The 25,555-nt window shown below is 40.6% G+C and overlaps 2 protein-coding genes across 2 annotated transcripts; one reads left to right on the plus strand and one right to left on the minus strand.

Annotated features, from left to right (window-relative positions):
* The first annotated feature begins 679 nt into the window (after positions 1 to 679).
* Positions 680 to 5,765, plus strand: stard7 (StAR related lipid transfer domain containing 7). The gene is made up of 8 exons (XM_026173983.2): positions 680 to 1,599; positions 1,840 to 2,003; positions 2,171 to 2,220; positions 2,605 to 2,715; positions 2,901 to 2,983; positions 3,090 to 3,189; positions 3,288 to 3,372; positions 3,932 to 5,765. Exons 1-8 carry the CDS (start codon positions 1,145 to 1,147, stop codon positions 4,108 to 4,110), a joined length of 1,227 nt encoding a protein of 408 aa, XP_026029768.1. The 5' UTR covers positions 680 to 1,144; the 3' UTR covers positions 4,111 to 5,765.
* A 7,235-nt stretch (positions 5,766 to 13,000) lies between these two features.
* drg1 (developmentally regulated GTP binding protein 1) lies at positions 13,001 to 24,229 on the minus strand. Its single transcript, XM_026173984.2, has 9 exons — positions 23,988 to 24,229; positions 22,311 to 22,434; positions 22,007 to 22,182; positions 21,832 to 21,901; positions 17,714 to 17,883; positions 16,900 to 17,030; positions 14,193 to 14,360; positions 13,925 to 14,047; positions 13,001 to 13,367 (listed from the first exon to the last, which is right to left on the minus strand). The coding sequence occupies exons 1-9, from the start codon at positions 24,024 to 24,026 to the stop codon at positions 13,268 to 13,270; spliced, it is 1,101 nt and encodes a 366-aa protein (XP_026029769.1). The 5' UTR covers positions 24,027 to 24,229; the 3' UTR covers positions 13,001 to 13,267.
* Positions 24,230 to 25,555: the final 1,326 nt, after the last annotated feature.

Genomic DNA, 25,555 nt, shown 5'->3' on the forward strand with positions numbered 1-25,555 from the left:
GCCAAGGTAAATGCAGACTACAGATACCATGGCAGTGCCAGGATTGTGAGTGATTGCTGAAAATGTTGAAATGTACTCACTCACTTTTTATAATTATTTGTAAAAATGTGTACAAATGGTTGATTTTTTGTACTGTTTTTATCAATAAATCTCAGCAACAAAGGACATACACCCATGTGTGTTGATTTCTCCCTAAGATGGCAAACTGAAACACTCCAAGTTGGTGACTTTTGGAGATTTGTTTCCCTGGATGATTGAGAATGCATCAAGATGAAACAAAAGGAAGCTCACCGCTTTTAGCAGCTCCCCCACCCCCTCATCCACACACCCCCACTCCCCTCCCTCCAGAATTCCCAGGTAACAACCCAATTTACATATGAATGACTAGCCAATTTAGCTTCCACTTGCCTGAAGCTAAAGCTTAGCTAAAAGCCTACCAGCCATTTGGCTGGTGGCGGGTTTTAAAGGTAGAAAGGTAGAAGCCTGGGACTGCCAGTGTTAAGCGCTGCAACTGAGGTGGATGGGCTTTAGTAGACACACGAAGCTGGACAACCAGACATGCTGGTGATTAAACGACTCAAAATCAAACGGAGTGTGGCCCTGTCCAATAAGAAGTGACATTAAGCAAGAAACATCCAATCACAGGGCGTATAGCGAATTGTGGGCGGGCTTAAAAAGCGCGTGCATAAGGTAGAGAGTAGGAAGAGGAGGTCAAATGTATTGAGTGAAAACGTGAGGCTGTTTCAGGACAGATAGCTACAATATAACAGTTCAGTTTACAGTGGAGTTATTAGATATTATATTCAGAGGCAGGAGCGGGGGGGTTTCTGTGCATTTTAGTTTGTGCTGGTAACTTCCGCTAATTTAGAAGCTAGTGAAGAGAGATAAGGTTAGCTAAGGCTAACGTTACATGTCGCGTGTTTGCAGACAACTCCGCAGCTAGTGGCACTACTAGAGTAAGTTATGAATTTTTCTTTCTATAGTTGTGCATCATTATCTGCGTAGGTAGAGAGGGAATGCGCGGTGGTAGCTCGCAGCGCATTAGCTTTGGAAACAAAGTTTGCTAGCTAACCCTTGCTGCTGCACTCTGCTACTTCTGGAATTCACGTTGTCTTTGTGAACTTGTGTCACGGACACAGCTGTCATGTTTCACTCGGTGCCCCGCCGTCCGATCTGTGAGATCGGTATAAATACAGTGAGGCTTCAGAGCAGCTGGTCATTTCGACGCACTGTCGAGGAGGGAAGGGGAAAGCTTGAGAGGCTCCCGTTGCTAGGCAGGAACGTGGGCCTGCTGCTGTCCTGGCTGCAGAGGGCAGGTGTGGGTGCTAGCGACTCCGCGGCCTCTGGTCCCAAGAGGAAGGGTTTGCTGTCCATATTTGCGGACCATTGCGGCTTTGTGACCGGCCAGAGACTCCGGCGTGCATGCCAGGTTGGAGAGCTTTACTCCAACCTGTACTCGGAGCGCACCAAGTGGACCCTGGTTGGCAACATATGGCGCAGATTACAGAGCAAGCACGCCCCTACTGGGAAATTTGTGGCTGCCCTGGCTGGTGTCTTCATGTGGGAGAATGAGAAAATCCAAGATGAGGAAATTCAGAGGTGGGACAACATTTTATAAAGGCATATATTTTTGCAAAAAAAAAGGAATAGATGTAAACATGCCTCTTACTCTGTTGACACTCTCAACAAAGCAGCATTGATATTCCTGTCTTGATTCAAAATTTGAGTAAACAGTGCAGTTAAATTTGTTCTTACATTTGTATGTACAGTTAAGCATTTCATTATGACCTGAATATAACCTGTAAGTAATCTAAGCTTGTTATTTGCATCTTTGTGAAGGTGTGGACTGGAGCTGCAGGCGCTGGAGGCAGCAAAACGACTAAGTGTGTCTTCGGAGACTGCAACTGGGCAACAGGAATCTGGCTGGGAAATTGTGGTGGAAAAGAAGGACTTCAGAGTGTGGAAGCGACCTATTCCCAACAGTCACCTCTACGAATATCGAGGTCAGCTAGTCACATACATGTTTAACAGTGTCTCACATATTTGTCCAGTTTTGTCATAGAGGGAGAAATCTTTGTAGCTCTAAAGGATTCTGCAGATTTTTCTTGCATTTTAAGCAGTTAATTGAAGGTACTTTGAGCTGGTCTGATTTGTTATCTTTTATTTGCAGTATTGGGCTCTTATGATGATGTCACACCAAGACAATTCTTCAATGTACAGGTATATTTAAGTTCAGTCTAATTATGTGCAATTTTGACTACCTCAAAAGTTTAAGTCATTGAGGAAACTGCGTGAAGCTGATCACCTATTCTATTTCAGTGCTGACATACATGAGGAAATGATTAGGACGTACGATTAGGCTACACTCCTAATCCATTATTGGGGATTTAGGTGTGCAGCAATCTCTTTACTCTTGAAGTCTGACCTTCTGAACCACTGTTTACTCAGACAACCTTTTAAAATCGACACATCAAGTTGGGTTATAGATTAATATTAATTGGAGTGGGTTTTTCGGGGTTATGGGATTTTATTTTTTTGGAATCGCATTACACATCACAGGAATGCTTTAACAGCAATAACACTCTGCCTTTCCCTTCCCCCCAGTTGGACATAGAGTACAGGAAGAAGTGGGATTCTCTCGTTATCAAGCTTGAAGTGGTGGACCGACATGCCAATACTGGCTCTGAAGTTGTGCATTGGGCTACACACTTTCCTGTGAGTTTGTAGATTGCTATTTGTTCAGCCTACCCTGCATTCACCCGTGACACTTTTTTTGTTATCAGTCAAAGTATGAATAACCTTAATTTACCTTTTGATCAAGAGCAACTGCCAACCAAGTAAGGTTAGGTTGCATTTCGCACACTCAGTTGTTATTTGATCTTGTTTGATGTCCTTCACAGTATCCCATGTATTCGAGGGACTATGTATATGTGCGCCGCTATGATGTTGATTTCAACAACAACCTGATGATCTTGGTCTCCAGGTCAGACTTAAAGAGATGTTTGTTAATTTGTTTATTTTGGGGTGTATTTATATAATCAGACTAAATGCTGTATCTTATCTTGTGCATTGATAATCTGGCTGTGCAGAGCCGTACAGCATCCCAGAGTACCAGAGACACAGGAATATGTGAGAGTTCATTCATACCAGTCAAAGATGGTCATTCGCCCACACAAGTCCTTTGATGAGGTTAGTGATGAATGTCATGCTGCACAGATTATTTAATTTTAAACAACTGTGTCCTTTTTTTGAAGTTGCTCAGCATAGTTTTTCTTATCTCCTCACAGAATGGATTTGATTATCTGCTGACCTACAGTGATGACCCTCAGACCGTCTTCCCCCGCTATTGTGTGAGCTGGATGGTGTCGAGCGGTGAGTACTGAAAAAGTCATACGCTAATCACGTAAGGATTAACTGAAATTTATTCAAAAAAGAATATTTCAAAATGACTAATGTTGATCAAAGAGCTGTACAAAGCACAAAACAGAAAGAGGATAAAGGAATGGAATAAAGGAAACTGACTCAAATTCCAGTGAATAAATATAAGTTTTCAGTCTAGTTTTAAAAGTCTCAGTGGAAGGAGCAGACGGGGTGGGGGATGCTCTAACAAGTTTGGAGGCAAACACGGTTTAAAACAATATTTAAAAAGTTGACTACACTGTGGCAGTGCAATTTGTCATGATGTTGTTAATCAACACCATAACTAACGGACATAAGGCAAGATTTTGACCATATTTTACATCATATTTAACCACATGTATTCATATTTAATTGAATAACATATATATGAATAATACTACATTTTGTAGAAGTCTGGACAGAAATGTAGCAATCTAAAATGTAAAATTTAGTTTTCAGAGAGAGTGTTCCATCATGTTATGCCTTTTCCAGCCTGATTTTGAGAATGTTCTCCCTCTTAAAACCTGTCTAGGTATGCCCGAATTTCTGGATAAACTGCACACTGCTGCCCTGCGGGCCAAAAACTTAGAAGTGGGAATTCAAGACTACACGAGTGTCATTAAATCCAGTGACACAAACAGGCCGTCAAGCCAGGAGCGCCTCACTGGAGAAAATGCCCATACAGGTGGTTCTGGACAGATCTACGCTTGAGATGGAGATTTCGTAGAGAGCAGAGGTTTTCTTGGTGTGTTTTCACTTGCACTCAAGTCAGGAACAATAACCCTCCAACCCCAAACTTAGGGGTAGATTAGAAGAACTGAAAATGAAAGGTGCGATCTAAAATAGCGGCACGTGTCCATCCATAGACATGTTTATGCTGTTTATAGAGGAGATGTCACAAGAACGATGGACTACATTAGTGACGGCATTGTTGTCACTGGAGAAAGTGTTGCAATGCAAGTTGTCGTTCAGACTGCTGGTTTTGGCATTTTTCTTCTTCAGCCAGTCAATGCCACCTGATGTTTTCCTGCAATTATACAATTGAGCCAAATTTCCTAACCATAGACATGTTTTTGCCAAACACACAGTTTTACTCATTTTAGTATTTAATGGCTTGTCTTATGTTTTTAGACAAAGCTTGACTTTAAACTCTATTCAAACCGCCAGCTTGCTCACTACTGTATTAGCGTCTTTAGTGTGATTTCAACAAGTTGTGGCGGAAATGAGTATGACATAGAACTGCAACTACACCTGCCTTGTTTTTACTAAGAAGTTAACGCTTGGTCAAATTATGGATTAAGAGAAGAACTGAGGCCCCCTGCTGGGAATTTAAAGCATGACAGATGACAAGTTAAATTATGAGTTTGGCCAAAAAATGATACAATTACTGAATTTAAAAATTAAAAATAAAGCTTTTTGTTTGCTATCGACATTAGTTTACTATCCACCCTGTTGAGGTATCAGACGGTCCGTCTCACTGTGTTCCTGCAAGTGTTTAAAGCATCCAGCCTTCTGAAGATGAACCAGTCCTTCAGCATTAGGGGCATAGTGTCTTATAACAACCATATAAATCCTCAGATACAGTGGTGTAAAGTTTTAGGTATTTGTGCCACATCCCAAGCCATTTGCATTTAATGTGATAGTTTTTTTTTTTTTGGTTTTTTTTGTGTTTTTAAGAGGTGGTCCAATTTCAGTTCAGAATTTATTTTGTTACTGTTGGGTTCATCAACACAGTTTGCACTCCTGGAGGTCTGGATATTTCTGTGTTGCTGTAGATCTTGTATACTCAAAAAGTCACATCTGGAGGACTGGATTTTTATTTTGTTTTTGTTTTTTTGTCAATGGGTGCAATGAGATTCACGTCTTTCTCCTAAATTTTGATGCTACCGTTTTGTTCTCGTGTGTCCTACTGAAACTCCTTTGAATTCATCTTTCCATGTCACCCTTGCATGCAGGGGGTGCTATGAATGTACAAATAGCAGCACATGCCACAGAATATATAACATCGCCTAACACAGTTCACTGTTTACAGACTGGCACAAGAATCGTGAAATAATGTTGTAAAAAAACCCTAACATCTTGTAGCGCAAGCTTGTGCTGCGAGATGTGATTCACTCAAATGGTACATTTGAGTGAATTGGCTAATTCTATATGGTGGTTTCCACTTGTGTGAGGGAGGTCCCATGTGTGGATACGCGTATGCTCCCAGTGTATCAAAAGTGTGTGTAATTATATTCTGTTGTGAAGTGTTTTCCTGCTGTTTGTGTTTTTAACAATGGCAGTGTAAGATGAGATACTCTTCATGGGTTGACTGTGCAAATTGACTCTCATTATAACCCAATTAAACAGTATGTCATACTTGCTAATGTTTAGTGTGTGTGTGTGTGTGTGTGTGTGTGTGTGTGTGTGTGTGTGTGACATTTGAATGATCTGATAACTGAAGACACCTCTGTGCCACCTGCAGTATTTAAAACCAGTTTTCACATCTTATTTTTGTTTTGCAGGTAACTTTTTTTCTCTCTCTCCATTGTTAAACTTTTAGGAAAAGAAAGAGGGGGAAAGTGTGGCTTATGAACAGGTGCACTTGTAATCCACGTGATTTAAAATTAATTTCTGAAATGGAAGAAACATTAATCTGATGAAATAAACAGTCCTTTATGTGTATCATTGTGGGTTCAACTTTTGATGCAGAAAGCATTTGGCTTTGACTTGTGCTGCTCGGGGCCATGATTGATTAGCATAGTGTTTGTACTGAAGGGCCACCATCGTCCAGTCTAATGGGATAATCTGTAAATCCAATAGGCTGTCTGGTCAAACGGTCTGTGACACTCTGCACATATAAGCTTTACTGCACACACACTGTTTAATTTGTCTGCTCTGGATAACACTCACTGCTATATCTATGCTGACTATTGATTCTTTGCAGATAATCAGCACAGTGTACTACTTTACCATCAAATATTTATACGTGTTAAAATAGCTGCATGTCGTTTATAAAAGATATCTGCCAGTTTTGTCTTAAGTGCTTGACTTGAAGTTACCTCCACATCTTTTTAGGTTCATGAAGGTTCATTTAGGTTCATCGCCTCTGTCAGTGCGCCCCAGGGTGGCTGTGGCTACAATGTAGCTTGCCATCACCAGTGTGTGAATGTGTGTGTGTGTGTGTGTGTGTGTGTGAATGGGTGGATGACTGGATATGTAAAGCGCTTTGGGGTCCTTAGGGACTAGTAAGGCGCTATATAAATACAGGCCATTTACCATTCATGAAGACCTTTTACCTCTCATCCAAGAAGCTTCTTCAGTACTAAAACTGATGAGTCCCAGGTGCAATTAATGAGCACTTAAATCTGATAGGTTTATGTATAATAGTATTGAATGAGTTCATGTGGCTGAAGTTTGAAGGTGATAATTGGACAATGTGACGTAGCATTTTCCAATTGATATCTTGGGTCCATCCGTTAAAAGTCCCAGTGACCTTAACCTAAAAGTCAGTGGTTTCTTTGATAATTTCTGAAAATTACCAATGATTTCCAAATTTAAACCATAGCTGCATTTGGGATGCTTTTTTTTCCCAAATATATATTTGTGATGTGTTCATGGTGCAGATGTAAATAAAAGGTGCAGTCGCTGTACGGAAGAAGAGAGGAGTCAACTTAAACAGAGTAGTCTTTTTTTCAAGTGGCAGGAAATTTGAAATGCAACTTTTCAAAGTTGCTTACTAAATAACAGCAAACATAGTTTCTGCACAGTTTGTCGCAAAAAAGTTCTCTGCTAGCTAATGTCCAGTTGCTGTATTTCTCAGGGAGAGAGACCTTAGTGGGCACAACAGATGTTTTTGCAAAACATCTTGCAACCTTTAATTCGACTGACTTAATCCACAGAAAGCAGCAGCACAGGTCAGCTGCTGCTTTTATAGGTGACTGATCAGTCTACTCAGAGAAAGATCTACTGGCACTCCAAATAAGCTATTATGTCACTTATTAAGTAATTCTGCTCCCCACATTGCACTATAGCAGTCTGATTTGACAGGTAGAGGTCAAACAATCTTTAACCCTTTGTAGGGGCAGATCCCAACAACAGTTGCCTCAATGTCCTTTATAGTTTAGATTAAAGACCCTACAATAATAGGGAGAACACTCCAACAATCAGAGGACCCCTTATGAATAAAGACTTTGCAACAGTGGAAAGGAAAAATAACCTTTTTTCAACAGGAAGTAATCTCCAGTAGCGCCAGAATCGTGGAGGGGCAGCCGTCTGCCGTGACCACTTATGAATGCAATGAGGGGAGGGAAAAGAGGCGAAAGAGGGACACACAAAGAAGGATTACAGAGGTTGAAACACTTGGGATCTCTGGATTGCATTATAGGTGGCTGATTGCTGGCGTTGCAGGACACCAGTTCTCTTCAGTGATGATCTTTCACTTTGGCTGTTGATGTCCTTTACTCCTTTCTCAAACCATCTGTCTTTGGGAACATTCGGATTCTCACAAGAGCGTCCCCTCTCCTTTAAGTGCAGACGTACCACTGGCTCTTATTCTGATGAGGTGTTTCTTCTTTGCATCTCTGGGGTGGATGTTTGGTCTTTTATATGTACAAGAACTCCTCATTGTATTGCACACCGGACATTGTGTAGTCTTTACTTTAAGTTGGCAAACAACCCTCAGGACTACCGGTACCTCCAAGATGACAGCTTCCCAGGGTTAAATACCAGGTACATGCGATTAGCTGAACCCGCCACTTGAAAGAAACGTGAAACATCCTCGCAGACCAGAAAGAAGCCTAGCCGCCTTCAACACAAGCACTGAAGACTGAGGACCTGCAAACACAAATCTGCCCGTTTAAATTCATAGATAGAGATCTGAAGATTGAATAGCTCAAGCTAAGAGTTTCACATGGGAATGGGAATAGTTGTTCTCATTTAACAATATTCTTGTCAAGTCTAGTTTGAAAAATAAAAACTGTCTGCTGTGATGTGTGTATCTAGTGAATTAACCTTACTGAACCTGCTTATCCAGTCCTAACTAGTTTTAGTTTGAGAGGTTTATCGAATATTATACCTTAAAGTGTTTTTTATGCTTCACAGCAGAATTTAGGGCTACGTAATCATTGTTTTGAACGGCAGATGGTGAGGTCTTATTATTTTTCACTTTGCACTGCCATGCTGACTGCAGACTGTAGTGTTTAGGAGGTCGCCTGACAGACGTCCAAAGCTGCTTGTTGACTGTGGCTGTCTTTGTGTCGATATTTCATGTTCTTCTGCTGCCTCCATCAGTTTTCTCAGAGCATGTTCATTCTTTATTCTGAAGTTGTCGTGACTGTGAGTGCGTATGTTTCTGTGTCCCTGTGCATTTGTTACCTCTATTATAGACTGACCACGTACCCAGAATTTACCCGACCTCTCTCTTAATGGCTTGAGCCCCCTCGCATTGGGTAAGTGGTTAACAAAGTGGATGGATGGATGATTCTGTCACTGCAAACTTTCTCTGTGAGACATTTGAGTAGAATGTATTAGTAACACTTACACAATTACTGTATTTAAAATAGCAGCTACAGCTGAGGAATAACAAATGGCATGGCACCACATCCATAATGAGTTGATTGATTAAAATAAGAGTCGTAAAGAAAGGAGGAGTCTGGTTTTCATATTTCAGATTTATTGGTTTGATGCATTAGTTGGGATTGGACGACACAGACTGAATTTTAAAAGAAATAGCCGACCTCTGCGGAGAAAATGGAGTAATATATTTGATGATCATTTCAAGAACATAAACTCGGGCTGAGACATATTGGCTTGTAAGTTTCAGGCGTTTCTAAGAGTCTCGTCATTTGATTTACAGATCTGTGATGAGTCTGCAGTCCTTACAAACGACACATTGTTTTAATATATGACCTCTACCAGGCTGAAATCACTGGACATGCTCAAAATCACTGAGCACTTATTGTAATTGATCATTTCCACAAACCTCCCATATTTTTTGCTATCCAACTTATAGATAAAAAAACAAAACACTTTTTTTTATATGAATGCTATGAACCCGATTGCTTGCTTTCACTGTTAAGTTTTCCACTTTATTCAACATAACCAGTAAAAATACACAGAATATTTAGATGGTATTAATGAGCCATAGCCCCACATCTTACTGCATCATGAGATTTTATTAAAATATAAACTAAACACGTGTAATATTATTAAAATTGACCCTGTGGTTATTGATCTTCTTTGTGTTTTTCTACCACACACCACCGCTGTCGTCCAGTCTTATTTACTGCCCTATTTTTTGTGATCATTTCATTTATACATGAATATTTGGAAAAATGCAGAGACATTGAAATAGATATCCAGATAGCTGAGGCAGACAGTGCACACAAGACTCCAAGGTGCTTGGCACAACCATGGACAGAAGATGCACTGCATGGTTAGATCAAGCACAATGGAGTCATGAGCAACGACAAAAAAAAAGTCCAACAGATATTGCACAGATGCAACTCTGCACAAATTGACCAAGCAACGTGCCGTATCGACCAGGTTTTTGTGCAAATGTTAAGTAGCAGGTTTTATTTTTTTCCTGAAAAAAGACACAGCATTGTTAGAATATTTTATGGGTTTTGCTGAAGGACGGTCCTGCAGTCGGAGCTGTCGGCAATGCAAAATTTCAGAAAAATCCAAAAAGTGTGAGAGAAGTGATCTGATCTCATGGGGATGTTTAAAAAAAGAAAGAAAGAAAGAAAGAAAGAAAGAAAGAAAGAAAGAAAGAAAAGAAATGCTACTGGTTGGTCTACGATCAAAAAAAGATGAAGAGACTTGTAGCTAGGAAGAGCTGCAGAATTAAAAAAAGCGAAAGATTACTCACAGGTCATGGTCACTGCGGGAAAAAAGGGCTACACCCTTCCTGCGCACGAACTGCGTCAAACCCCACCCTCTCGCCCTTCACGCCCAACTCTAACAGAGGAAAAAAGTCACCATTTGATCACTTTTCACTCTTTTAAAACTCAAATCTCAAACATTTTTAAGAAAGGACCTGCAGCAGGCCTGAAAAATGTTGGCTTGATTAAATTTGTTTCCTCATTGGGCATTCCCAAAGTGATCAATGGAAACAGAGTTTGGGTAATTCATCTGTGATCTTATTAGAGTCGCAAGATCTCATAGAGTCCAAGTCCCTGAAATTTTAGTAGTTATTGACTAAAAACAAACCATGCTCCCTGGACACTATTGAATTAAGAATTAGAGGTATAGCTACTTCTCTGTAGTCCATCTGGGGTGCATCTGCCATCTACTAAGAGCAAAGAAAAACCACTCCTAACATTTTAGTCTTAACTATGTTAAGTGTTCCTGTGTTGTGATACCATCAGGCTAAGAGAGCTTCTTTTCCAAAAGGTTTGACAATCTTGTTACCTTCCCTTGTGTCTCTTTCTAGCTCCCTGAGGACATTTTACTACAATGAAAAGGCACGGCACAATAATCAACTTACAGGGCTCAGCAAGTGAAACCACTTTGTGTGATGAAATTACACCATAATGCATATTAATGCACCAAACAGGAAAAAAGCTGCCTTTGGAAGTGACCAAATGGCACGAAAATTGGAGTACTTTGGGTGAAGATGGTGGGCGGCAGTGATGAAACAGACTTTTGTTTTTCAGAACAATGAGGATGTTTGAAAGGGATGCAGCGCAGCTGATGGGATGGTTTAATGGGTTTTATGCACAGATGATGATTGTGATACATGATTACGCTTACTTACCTTCTATTTTCCTGTCTTCTTCTGGAAACCAACACAGCTTAAAATACTAAGAGAAGTATTTGAAAAAAGTGCTTTCTGAGCTAAAGCAACAAAACCTAAAGCAACTGTTCTTCAAACCTGACCAGCACAGTATCACTGAAAACAGTTGGTCTCAACCTACTCTGTGTTTAACGGACAACTTTCCAGCTGCTTTCGTTGGAAAGTCTCCTCTACACATTGTCTTTCCAAGAAACTCACCTTTCCATTCGCTAGCCTCAAAGCAAGCGTAAGGCGCAGGTGGTTGAGGGGTGGTGAAGACCGCTGGGTGCTCTGAGCTGTGTCTTGGGGTCTTCCAGCTTGCTCTACTGGAGACAGACTGTCCTGACTGCGTCCTCAGCACCCTTCAAGTCCCCAACTCCTGCCCCTCCTTCAAGCTAGGAGGGGTTGGGGATGTTCTCTTGGGATAGGTGCACTGGCAAGGAGGACTTGGTCAGGCTGGGATTGGATGTAGGTTGGGGAGTCTGAATGGGGGGGCGCCGGTTCCGCATTTCATAAATATTAATACAGAGTCCTCTCTCTCCAAATGGGTAGATTCTTTAATTTTGTTAGAGGGGGAAGTGCTTTATTCACTTAATGGCTTTTATTAGTGCCCAGTGTTCAACTCTTTCATTAGCTAAAGTGCTGCTATAATTTACAGGGTAAAAGGGGGTGGGGAAGAGGCGGTGTCTGGGAAGGGTTGATCCTGCTGCTGCTGCTTCTGCTGGACAGGCAGGCTTCACCTTCAACCACTGCAGCTTTTACTAAAAAGTGGCTTTTGGGCTAAAAGAACTGGAGTCAAAAGATATCAAATACACTCCATGAACCGTTATACTGTCGGTCATGCTGTCTCACTTTCACATCTGTTTTTTTTCCTAAACACATCTGTGCAAATCTAAAGTGTTAAGGATGATCCCGAATTAGACACTGTAACCAATTTATTTTAGAAAAAAGCACAATGTTGATGACACTTCTAACAAATAAGTGGCTTTTTACCTATGAGCAGAGAAAGATTTTGTGGAAACATGCAGTGGATTTCTCTCGCTGGCAAACTGGAATCATTTTTCTTTGCGGTTCCATATCATATTAATTTAGTAAATGAAGATAAAAGCATGCATTTTTTTGCAATACTATATCCAATATATGATAAAATGCCTGCATTTGATGTATACATATTAAATATACTGTAAGGGTCTCCTATTTAGCTTGGCAACATCTTTGCATGGGTTTTGCACACACGCTTGATAATTAAAAAACAAAACATGAGTATCTTTCATGTTTGGACTGCTTGATTTCACTCTTCAAATTTCTAATCCAGCCATATTATACCACAGTTTACATGCTTGGTGTCATCCATCGCATTCATTCATTAGCTTCTGGTACTCGCACTCCGAGTGGTCTTGTTGTAACATACGGACATTAAATAACACCAACTTCCAAGAGTGCACCCAGTGCCAATAAAAAGCAGCTTTATTTTGCTCTGTGGAGTTTGGCTACTTGTGAACATCCCAACAACCCTCAGACTGCATCTGAGTGAATGAACTTATTAACCTGAGTGGCCGTCCCCACCAGAGAGCGGGGGAGTGGGTGGGCCACCAGTTTGAATAACTATCCCCATCATCAATGTCATATAAATCTCTTTCCCCCCCTCCCCCCTCTAAGCCACAGTTAAATGTTAGCCATAATGCTGGCTGCGGGTACGCATCTGCAACATTTCTGTCGGATTTTTCCTAAAAAACCAAATTTAGCACAACACAGAACACTCCTGGTTACACTTTTTGATAAAGTAATAAATCTATTATCTGAATAAAAGCACAGAATAATAAAAAGCATAAAATAACAGACACATTGAGATTCCACTGTGATTTTATTGTACAGTTCTTTTAGGAGTCAATGGAAGCCTTAACCAATATTCAATATGAACTATTCATGGTGTTAAGTACTGTGTGTTACTTTAAATATGACACTTTAACCTGCCATTGTTTTAAATCAATGAAAGCAAAAACAACAGATGCTGTAATGACAGACATGTCCGGTAGTTTATTGAGCAGCTGTACAGAACACTTTGTGATAACATGGGTCATGCAGTGAGCATTAAGAATCCTTTTTTTTTTTTTACTTTTTCACCAGCTGGATAACATCTTCATCCTCCATCACATGGTCCTTGCCCACCTTTTGAGGGTTGTGCTTTACAGAGGAGCCCCAAACAAGTGCACTGAAAGAAAGAGTTAAGAAAAGAAAAAAAAAAGAGTTTGATCCTGGTTGACTGATGATTCGTTCAAGAGTGTGAAAAGAAAAGATATCAGGCCATTATAAAGTAGCCCGACAAATCATTCTTTGCTACAGCTCTATTATAAAGGAACCTACTGGGTATGTGACATCCTTAAGGAGCAAAAGCTTCCATGTGTCACAGTTTTACCCGTCCGTTCCCTTGAGGATGGCTAATGCTCAGCAGCACTAACATAATGAATGATTGACGATGTTATCTTGCCAGGGCCATTTAGAGATGGTGGTGCAACACGCGGTCACATGTCTAAAAATCAAACGTTCCAGTGATGGCAACATTTAGTCTGGTAAATGTTGCCATTAAGGGAGGTGATAGAGTCATGAGAAAAAGAATGTCCACCCAGTTTTAGTTTTAAGGTTTTGACGCATAAAAACACATTAAGAATAATCTGATCAACACCACACTCTAAAATCACTTACATATAACCTCAGATGACAAAAATATTTTTAAAATATTAGCATTTTAGCTAAGGCAACTATACTCACTACTTAAATTCTTTGATGAGGTTTTTGTGAATCTTCATGCAGAAATCCTCCACTGAAGTTCGGTCATTGGGGAGCACAACAGGAGATGTGTAATCAGGAAGCTGGCCTTTGGGTTTGGTGTAGCTGTAAGTAAACGTATCATCTCAGTAACTTTTTCCAGTTTGAACACACAAACACTTCAATTTTCCAAAGACTTGCTTTAAATCTATAACTGACTTTCGCCGCATTCACAGAATCTTTTGCAGGTTGTATTGATGGAAATTCTTACATGCGCACAAGCCTTAAGTAGTCCCACATCCTCTCCAGCAGGTCATCAAAGTTCCAGCGGTGGTGGGCTGAGATGGGCACAGTGTGGGGCACTTTGTAGATGATGTCGAGCTCTTCAATGGAGATCTGGTCGATTTTGTTGAGCACATAAATGCATGGGATGTAGACGCTGTTGGGACAGGGACAGAGTCTGTAAGTGAAACCACTACATACTCAGTTATACTAAATAATCCAAGAAATAAAATGGTGAATAAATGAGTCTATATTTTGGTGCAGCATGAAGCCTTCTACTACATTTACTTGTTAACTAACATGTCAGCTGATACGCAAATGTTAGATATTACAACTAATGCCATTTGCCTAGCACAGGGTGCACGCGGTCTCAAACAGACGATTTACAAATCAATTACTTTTGGCAGAATAACTCCTAATGAATATCATTATAAATTCATAGAGCTTGCAGTAAAAGTAAGATCAGGTGACCTTGAACTATCCCTCGGTGTTGCTGCTGTTGGCTCAGAATAATGCACGACCTCCCATAATGCATTTGCCTCTTTCACTCCTCTTGCACTTACATGCGACTAGAGTAAGTCCTTTTTTTGCACTCTGTCACAGTTTGTGCTTTGCCATCTCTGTGCTTTTCCCTTTCCCCTCACAGCAGATGGCTGCTCCACCCTGAGCCGCGTTCTGCCAGAAGCCTCTTCCTGTTGAAAATGAGTTTTTCTTCCCACTGATGCCAAGTTTGTGTTCATAAGGAAATCGCTGAATCACTGGGGTTCGTCTATAATGTTGTCTTTAGCTTAAAATATTAAGTGTCTTGAGACCATTGTGATGATTTGGTGCTACATAAATAAAACTGAACTGCATTGTCAACTATACACTCTAGTATACTCTGAGTCACTGACATGCTCTACTGTTTCTACTACATTTAGTAAGACATTTAATTCCTTTATTCTGCTTGTTGATTTTGAGATATTTTGTTTTTCATATAAAGCTTAATATTTTCATTTAAATGTAAACTTATCTTAATTTATTGTATTTATTTTTTAACTTCAAATTACTTTCTGCCTTATTTCTTTTGACATATCTTATTTTATCGATCTATATACTGTTTAAGCACTACTGCCTGATGTGGAGTTTACACGCCTGGGTTCTCGCTGTACTTCCTTCCAGTCCAAAGACATGCAGTTAGTGGGTTTAAGTTAATTGGTGATTGCAAATTGGCTGTCTGTGTCGGTGTGAATCGTTGTCTGTTTCTCTGCGTTAGTCCTGCCACAGACTGGTGTTTTATCCAGGGTGTACCCCACCTCTCTATGGTAGCTGTGATAGCCTCGAACCCTCTGCTACCCTGAATTGGATAAATGGAAGAGAATGGCTGGATGGATGGAATAAATAATGTATATTTCATTCAATTGTATAACAGGTGGTTACAGTTTCCACTGTGTCCATTTTCCTCCCAAAGTTCAGTAATTTTTTGAAGGAAAAAGTGTTTACTTTTCACAGGAACATTTGACTTTATTTTTTTTTAGATGTATATTAAGTAATTTTAATCATGTTTAAAATATGTAGTGCTACATTTCCTTTTGTTAAGACACCTCTCTTCAAATAAATACTGTAAGTATACAGGCAAGGAGGGGGCCCCACCTAGTGCTTTATGCAATTACAGTTAATAGGCCCATAGGCTTCTGAATTATGAGAATTTTTAAAAATATTTTGCCCTTATGAAACATCACAGTGGATTTTAACTCAATTAAATGTGAATGAAAGCCAGAATTTCATCATTAATTCAAGGGATTTTCACAAAAAACCCTTCTCTGCTCAGGTTCAGCCAAATGCTGCAAAACTGATCAGACAGAGCTTTGCAGTGCAAATGGATGATGACCCAAAGCATACTGCAAAAGCAATGACGAGTTTCTCAAGGGAAAGAAATGAGACATTCTTCAGTGGCCAAGTCACCTGATCTCAAATCAGTAGAGCAGCTTTTCAGTTATTAAATACAAAAGTGAGGGCAGAGAGACCCACAAACAAGCAGCAGCTGAAGGCAGCTGTGGTAAAAGCCTAGTGGAGCATCTCATGGGAGGAAACAACATCTTGTGATGTCCAAGGGTGACTTCAAGCACTCACTGCAAGAATTACAAAAAAAAAGTCCTTGTATTTAAAATTATGTTTTTCCAATTACTTTTCAGGATTGTTTAGGATTTACAGCATTAAGAAATGCTGTAAATCCTAAACATGTAATGCATTTTTTGGCCAAATCCCTTACAATAAAGCTGACAATAAGTCCGGACTTCAGACTTTGATTGGCCAGTCTTAAGATCCACATGGGGGTGTACAGGATTTAGACATTATTTAAAAAATATTCTATAGACATAGTGTTTGATAAATTTGTTTCCTTGCAGAAATTGTAGTTTTTATTTTATTGTATTGTGGTCTTTCTCCTAGTTGCTTTTTTCAGAGGAGGGACCATGCTCAACTCCACATATCTCTGATCCCATATTTGTTGACTTCTTATATTAAGATAAAAACCTTTGAGTCATCTAAGTAAGATTAAAACAGGAGTTCTCCCAGATGCTGCCTAGCACATAAACAGCATATTTAAATCCATCTGTAGTGGGAATGATGGGAGTGTTAAATAGGATTTCAGACCGGCAGGCCACACCCACTGAGAATGACTAAGAAAGGCCCATTGTGACACTTCAGCAGCTCACCGATTTCCCTCCACCACATCGATGAGGTCATCAGCTGTGGAGTCACTGCGCAGAGTGATGTCGGCGTTGTGGATCTTGTACTCTGCCAAGATACTCTTAACTGTTTCAGCGTCAAGCTCACTCTGTGCACACTGGAGAGAGAAAGAGAGAGTGCATGTGGATGGATGACTTAAAGTAACACAAAAAAGCAAGAAAATAGTCATTAAAAAAGTCACAATTTAAAGATCTGTATTAATCAATTATTACATATTAGAGTCAGCAATACAATAAAAATCCATATGTTCTAATCCATGTGGCATCACTACCCATTTCTGCATCTAAATGCTCTGCTGAATTAATAAAAGTGGCTGCTCTCCAAGGTGTTACAATAAACTGCAAAATATGAAAAACATTCAGCTCTGGACATAAACGAAAAAGGGAAAATTAAATACCACCCATGTTTGTTTGATTAGAGAAAATGGGATAGCTGACATTCTGCTACCTCATGATGAGCTACAGAACTACTGTTAGGCTAACATTAGCGCAGGTAAGCTGTAGCAAGAGGGTTAAACTGTTCTCGAAAGTACAGATAGACACAAATGCCGGACAGGAGGATAAACACAAATAAAGGACAAAACATCAAAATGTCTGGGACTGTGAGATTTTAAAAACTTAGCTTGGAGAACACATTACACTTGAATGTAGAGGCTTTAACTTTAATGACAAGTAAATGATGTTTTAAGTATCAGTGTAATTGTTCACTTGAGTTTTTAATTCTAAAGTGAAAACTGTAAGTGCGAAGTTTCATTTAGTGTGTTTATTATATGAGACGTACCGTAGCGGTAAAGTTGATGCCTCCTTTGTCCTTTTTCTTGAAACCAATGTTTGGTGGTTGCTTGTTAAGCCGAATGCCAAAGCCTTCCAGCTCATGTTCTATTAGCTTCTTATGAAGAAGAGGCTTCAACACATCGAGCACTATCAGAATCAGATTGCAGGTTCGAGCCACTGTGAGAGAGCGGAAAAAGAAACAATAACATCAGTCAGAAATGTGTAAAAAGAAATCCCAGTTGAAGTTCACCTGTTCAGCTGCTCGTTAATGCAAATATGAAATCAACCAATCACAAGGCAATATTTAGACATATAGCCAGGTAGGTCATATGGGTCAAGACGACTTGCTGAAGTTCTAACTTGAGCTTCAGAATGGGGATTTAAGTGACTTTGGTTTTTGATGCAGGACGAGCTGGTCTGCATTTCGGAAAAAGCTTTCAGGATCAACAGAATTGTCTGAAAAAGGGAAAATATCCAGAGAGTGCTGTGAGGAGTGCTTTTTATGGAAACCAAATGACCACTCCATAAACACATGGCACAATACAGGAGGGAAAGCTCAACAGAACAAAACAAATGAACTTAAAGGAGAAAGCACATTTTTTGAGGATGCCAGTGTTCACATTTTGGACCACGAACACAGACGGTTTGAGAGACGAGTAAAGAAGTCCATCTACATCCACTGTGAATGTCTGTCACTAAACAGAGGTGGTGGGTGTGACACGAGTTATCAGCCACCTACAATGCAAATTTGAGAAACTTTCCCGAGCATTTCCACACCCACTCTCACCTTGCCTCAGGTGACCTCGATAGCTCATATGAGGTGCAAGAAATGTTTTCACAAACCTAAAGAAATCTGGTTACCTTCTTTTCAAGCACTTAAGACTACCATGACCTGTAAAATCTACATAGACCACTGAGCACTATTTAAAATGTCACAGCCTACCTAGGTATTGTTGCAGCAGGATAGCACACCATGTCACAAAGCATCTTAAAACAGATTTTGTAAACATGACATTAAGTTGTCAGCAGCTGATAAATCTGCAGCAACTGTGTCACGTTATCATGTAAATATCTGAGGAATGTTTCCAGCACCTTGTTGAATCTGTGCCACATAGAATGAAAGCAGTTCTAATGGAAGTACCACAACCTGGTACAATGAAAGCGTAACTAATAAATTGTCCAGTGAGTGGATAAAGCTGAGGTTCACTGCCTGGCCATAATGGTCAAAAGAAATCTTTGAGCAGGCTTGCACTTTTTGATGCCAGAGAAAAATGTAACAGTAATGAAGAGGCTCATGAAAGGAAGAGCTTAAAACACCAAGACTTTATTCAAGAGTGTAGAGTGAAAGGGTGGCAAGTATGTCTGTTTCCTCTAGAAGTGGGGTGTGGAAGGTTCCCAGTACAGTCACTGTAGATGGCACTCACTACACTCAGAGTTTCAGAAAATGAGCGGAAGACAGCTGTATGCAGGATGGTGGAAGCAGCAGAAAGAGCCTCTTATGGGCTCTGGTGTAAAAGGGAGGTGTAGGGTTGGAAGTGTGGAGGTGGTGGGCAGTGATTTAAGATAAGATAAGATAAGATAAGATAGAACTTTATTAATCCCTCGGGTGGGTTCCTCTGGGAAATTCGACTTCCAAAAAAAGCACAGCAACGACCAAAGTTACAGTTACAGAACTGTTATATATATACACACACACACACACACACACACACACACACACACACACACACACACACACACACACACACACACACACACACACACACATAAATACAGAGACAAATATAAATAAAATATACAAAGGGGATAAATAGAATAAATAGGAATAAAAAATAAAAATACAAGTGAATTGCACATTTCAAGTATTGAGTCTATTGCACTGTTGACTATTTACAAAAAGTATTGCACAAGGTATTGTACAGTGAGGTGCAGAGGCACTACAGCTTAGTTGTTCCCCCCTCCTTTGTCCTCCTGTTTCCCCTCCCTCTCCCCTCCAGAGAGGAGTTAAACAGTCTGATGGCGTGTGGGACAAAGGAGTTTTTGGCCATCGCTGCTGACACGCCAGATGGAGGGTGTTGCAGTTAAGGGTTGAAACACCAGGTTAAGCCTGGGCATGACATCAGCTCCAGGCCAAAGGCCACAGTCAATCTGTAGAGCATCAGCAGTTGTGTTTTAAGCAAACTTTAGATAAAGACGTGAAACATTGTCTCACTGAAAATCATTGATTTTAGTGTTCTCGCATCTACAAATACAACATCTTATGATTTAATTTGTCTATAAATATATACAGGAGAAAGCTAAATTCTAGTAGCACTATTAGTAGTGCTGCCATTAGGGCTGGGCCATATCATACCGTTCACAGTAATACCGGTATAATGTTGGGCAACGATAAGAAAATGAAATCTCGCGATAGAATATGGGTAAAACCCGCATGTGCAGTGCCTTTGTTTTCATACGCACATGGCGGAAAAAGCATGGCGGCGACGGAGAATGAGAAGGGCGAAAGCGGATCGTTGAATGAAACGGATGAACCAGAATTGGTTTGTAAAAATGCTGCAACTTCAGTGGTGTGGAACTGGCTTAGCTTTCGTCTGTCAGATACACAACAAAGCACTATTTTTGGTAGAGCATGCTAGCCGGCCGTCATTATTACCATGTTTTTTGGAAAATGCGGCACCCCTAAAATCAATCCTTTGATTTTTCTGAAAATCGACAGTGCCCCTTATAATCCTGTGTGCCTTATGTATGAATTCTGGTTGTGTTTACTGACCCATCCATCCTCATCCGCTTTGTCCGGGGCCGGGTCGCGGGGGCAGCAGCCTAAGCAAAGAGGCCCAGACCTCCCTCTCCCCAGCCACCTCCTCCAGCTTATCCGGGGGAATACCAAGGCGTTCCCAGGCCAGCCGAGAGATATAATCTCTCCAGCATGTCCTGGGTCTGCCCCGGGGCCTCCTCCCGGTGGGACATGCCTGGAACACCTCACCCAGGAGGCGCCCAGGGGGCATCCTTGTCAGATGCCCGAACCACCTCAGCTGGCTCCTTTCGATGTGGAGCAGCAGCTGCTCTACTCTGAGCCCCTCCCGGATGGCCGAACTTCTCACCCTATCTCTAAGGGAGAGGCCAGCCACCCTTCGGAGGAAGCTCATTTCCGCCGCTTGTATCCGCGATCTCGTTCTTTCGGTCACTACCCACAGCTCGTGGCCATAGGTGAGGGTAGGGACGTAGACCGACCGGTAAATTGAGAGCTTTGCTTTTACACTCAGCTCCCTCTTCACCACGACGGACCGGTGCAGCGTCCGCATTACTGCAGCTGCAGCCCCAATCCGTCTGTCGATCTCCAGCTCCCTTCTCCCATCACTCGCGAACAAGACCCCGAGATACTTGAACTCCTCCACTTGGGGCAGGAACTCATCCCCGACCCGGAGTGGGCACTCCACCCTTTTCCGGCTGAGAACCATGGCCTCAGATTTGGAGGTGCTGATCCTCATTCCCGCTGCTTCACACTCGGCTGCGAACCGTTCCAGTGCGAGCTGGAGGCCCTCACCCGATGAAGCCAATGGTTGTGTTTACTGACCTCGAAACGATTTTATGTCGTACACGGCGCTTGAAAATCTGTCAAATGTTTTAGTATGACTTTGCTAAGCTACAAACCCACAGCGCTTGATGGATTGTCGGAGCATTACGGCTATCGTAGGCAGGCGCCTCGCTGAGTGATACGTACTGTGCTTCAGCATAATATTACGGTATTGTGTGTGTATAACCTCTTAAGTTTAGTGGATATTATACATGGTTATGCTGAGGATATGTCGGCCAGTTTCCACTGGAAATGCCTTTTGGTTTAACTGTCAGCAAGGAATTTGCATTTGCACTGTTAAATTTTTATAGAACTTTAATGCACATAAAAAACAGCTGCTTGTTTAAGTGAAAATACATTGATGGGTTTTTTTGCACTAATAAAGTTGTGGAGTTGTAAAGTATTTTGTCTAGTGTCAATTATATCGTCAGTTATATCGTTATCGCAAATTTTCAAATGTATATCGTGATAAATATTTTTGGTCATATTGCCCTGCTCTAACTGCCATTGTATTTCCCTCCAAGCAGATTCCACTGTAATCAAATCATTACCTGCGATGACCTGTCGGCCTCTGCCCTTTCCATCTTTGGCGCCCTCAATGATTCCTGGGAGATCCAGGAGCTAAAAAGGACGAAGTCAGAAAAAGAAAAATATAAGCAAATAACTTAAACCTTATCACAGCATGAACAATATTCCAGATTTTGAAGAAAGCAGAAACTCTTGTACCTGAATTTTAGCACCTTTATACCGAATGACTCCAGGTACTGTTGTTAGAGTGGTGAACTCGTAGGCAGCAACCTCAGAGTATACACCTGCAAGGTTACTTAGCAGTGTAGACTTTCCTACAGAAGGAAAGCCGACAAAGCCGACACGAGCGTCACCGGTTTTCGCTACATCAAAACCTAAAAGTTGGAGGAAACACATGAAAAAAAATCAAATATGCATTAGCATTCTTTGCCGGGCAAAAATAAAGAAATATTTAAAACAAAATTTTGGTAACATCATTAGGACACAAGTATCCTGATCTCACCTTCTCCTGTCCCACCACCGCTGCCTCCTTTAGGTGTGATGAGTTCCCTTCTGAGTTTGGCAAGACGTGCTTTGAGCAGACCCAAGTGGTGAGCTGTGGCCTTGTTCTTCTGCGTCCTGGCCATCTACAGTGAACAATAATACCAGTCTGCATGAGAACTTTCTAAAAAACATTAAGTAAGCAGTTTTTACTGACTGCACTCAGGTACAGTCATGGTGAAACTTAAAACAGAATAGACTTATCCTTTACAATTCAAAGTTTAATTTTGCCCATCTGGATTTACTGTAATGTCAGTGCAGTAACAACACAGTAACAACACTATAAACCTGGTCCCATTCTCTCATGTTGTACAGTTTTTACTTTATGCCAACTTAAATGCAAGAGTTTCTTACATTTGACATGCAACTTTAACTCAAACTTACATACTTGAATGATCATAGTTAAGGCAAAGAGTTTTTTTTAACCCTAAATTAACAGATACTCATTCATTTTATTTAATAATCCTAGTTTTTCTGTCCATTTGATAAATAATACAGTTTAAAGCATTTAATGTGGGAGGAAACATTTTTAATAGGCAGAAAAGTCCTGGCCAAGATCAACACAACTGTGTTTCTCTGCACATTAAAATGTACACCTAGTGCTGGTCTCAAGTTAAAGATAAATGGGTAGGTTGTGACAGGGAGGGCGTCCGGTGTAAAGTCTTTGCCAAATCAAACACGTTAGCTAGAAATGTTACTAGTGACTTACAAGAACTGCTACCGGTACAACTGACCAGCAGGGTGGCTGCTAATGGCCAAAGACTGAGAAAGAATAGTAGGGGAAGGCATGTTTGGAGGCAGTAAAATAGAAGGCAAGATTTTAAATGTAGGAATTATGGCTGGTAAAGTGAGAGAAATGGCTAACAAAGGAAAGGATGTTCAAGATGGATCTGCCAGGCAGGGAGATAAGAGGACGACCACAGAGAAGACCGATGAAAGCAATGATCTGCTGTGGCAACCCTTAAAGAAGACAGTGAAACAAGTAGTCTTTGCACTGCAACCTGGAGAGTTTCCTTTTACTGCCTCTGATAATACAGTAAGGTTTCCATTAAAAACTAGAAAAGGCATTTTCTGAAGAAACTGCAGCGTGAATGCCGATAGCTGAATGTTTTGAGCTGAAATGAAACAATTGCTGAATGTTAAGCTAAAGTTAAGTTTAAACTAAACTAAAAACTTAAACAAAAACATTCAGTGTAATTTAAAGCAAGTACCCCTGCTGGTACGAACTCTTATGTTCAAATTTGAGGCTTTCTCAATACAACAACAGACGGCACACCATACAAAGATCATAATATATGGATACGTGTGAATTAAAAGACAACACTGTCGTTTTAAGTTAACTTGTATTGAACAGTTAACGTGTACACATTATTTAAAGGCGAACTTGTTACTTGTTACCACCATCAACCTGCACTAGCACGTCCGTTACACTGTCTTATATGATTAGTAATGGATTCACAAGTTCACTGACTGGGTAAAGCAACTTTATATGCACTTTGTGGCCAAAAGAAAAAATGTGAGTTAGAAATATTAAGAGCAAAACAAAGCCCGGCTGTAATATTTTTGCTAACGCTAACAGCTTGTGGCTAGCTTAAACGTGACAGTCAGCGGGTTAGCCCGCCCGCTGTTTCCATCTTACCTCATTTTCAATTTCTGCTATTTTGGCGAGTATACTCATGGTGACGGTGTTCCCCGTGTAAAATTCACGTTACCGATTGAAACTGAAAAGGTTTTACATGGAAGTTGGCAAAGTTATTGGGGTACTTTAGCATGCACACCACACGAACGCGGTGGTGCGGTGTTTCCAGGGAAATCTCGCGAGAACCCGGACAGAGGCGGGGCGTGATACCCGGTGCGTTGACCAATGACAGCCCGCGTTCACTCACAGGTTGCTCACTGAACAAAAAAGAGAAACGCCAACGCAGCATGAGCTTCCATAAGTGCAAATGCTTCATTTGCGAATCAGGAAGGTGGAATTTAGTACAACTAAAATTTCAAATAAAATGTATAAACACAAGTACTGCTATAGTACGGCTATGGATAATGGAAAATTCCATTATTCATTTGGAAAGGTTGTTCTACTTCACTGGATATCAGGAAAAAAAACGTTTAGTTAACTTGCTTGATAAATCCCAGTTAGCTCTTCGAGGAAAAAAAAAATCTTTACGTCAAAACGTACAACAAAGCTATTAAACACAATATTTTATTAAGAATTAATGAGGCCTGTGTGCCTGTGCAGATGAGCATTGGCTTGTACTTTTCTCAAGTTTCGGATGTTTCTGAGTTGTGAGGAGACATCGTCGCTCTAAATTGATTTAAATAACTGTTTTACGCTGTAAAACATCAGATTTAATCAGTGTCTAGCTGAGAATGTACCACTGTTGTCTTATATCGTCATACAAAAGTTGTACCTAAAATACTGCATGAGTACATTTACTCAGGTTGGATAGTGCGCTTTTATTTATTTTGCTCTTTTATTGAAATAATCCACAAGTTAAATATTAGAAGTGCTTTTCAGTATAAAACAAAACTATTTAACTACACATGAACTAAATTATCGTCTCCTAAATTAGGTTATGAATAAAAAACACCTCTATAGAAGAAAATTTTGATGAAAAAATAAGCTCGTGGGCCACTTCACTGAGTACACCTTAGTGATATGAGGTTAGAATACCCTTTGCCTTTTGAATAGCCTTAATTCTTCGTGACACAGATTCAACGAAACGCCGGAAACATTCCTCAGAGATTTTGGTCTATGTTGAAATGATCACACAATTGCTGCAGATTTTGCAGCTGCACAACCCTTTATGAGAATCCCCCATTGCCACATCCCAAAGGTGCTCTATTGGATTGAGATCAGACCATTTGAGTACAGTCAACTCATTATCAGTCAGTATGAGATGATCTGGACTTTGTGACATCATGTGTAATCCTCCTGAAAACAGCCATCAGAAGATGGACACACTGTGATCATACTGAAGACCGACCGATATATCGGCACTGCTGATATTATGAGTTATGTTATGAGTGGTAATGTTATCAGTTTTCATGTTGCATAGTTTGTCCACCAGAGGGCACTCTTTAACGTCTCTGCTGGCACCAATGACTGTCATTGGTTGGCACAAACACGGCAGATCTAAGTAGAGTCAGGCAGAGCATGAACGAGTAATCCAGGACTTGCTTTGACAATAAAATATGATTATTTTT

This window comes from Astatotilapia calliptera, chromosome 7 (genome assembly GCF_964374335.1).
Source record: "Astatotilapia calliptera chromosome 7, fAstCal68.1, whole genome shotgun sequence".
NCBI classification, from domain to species: domain Eukaryota; kingdom Metazoa; phylum Chordata; class Actinopteri; order Cichliformes; family Cichlidae; genus Astatotilapia; species Astatotilapia calliptera.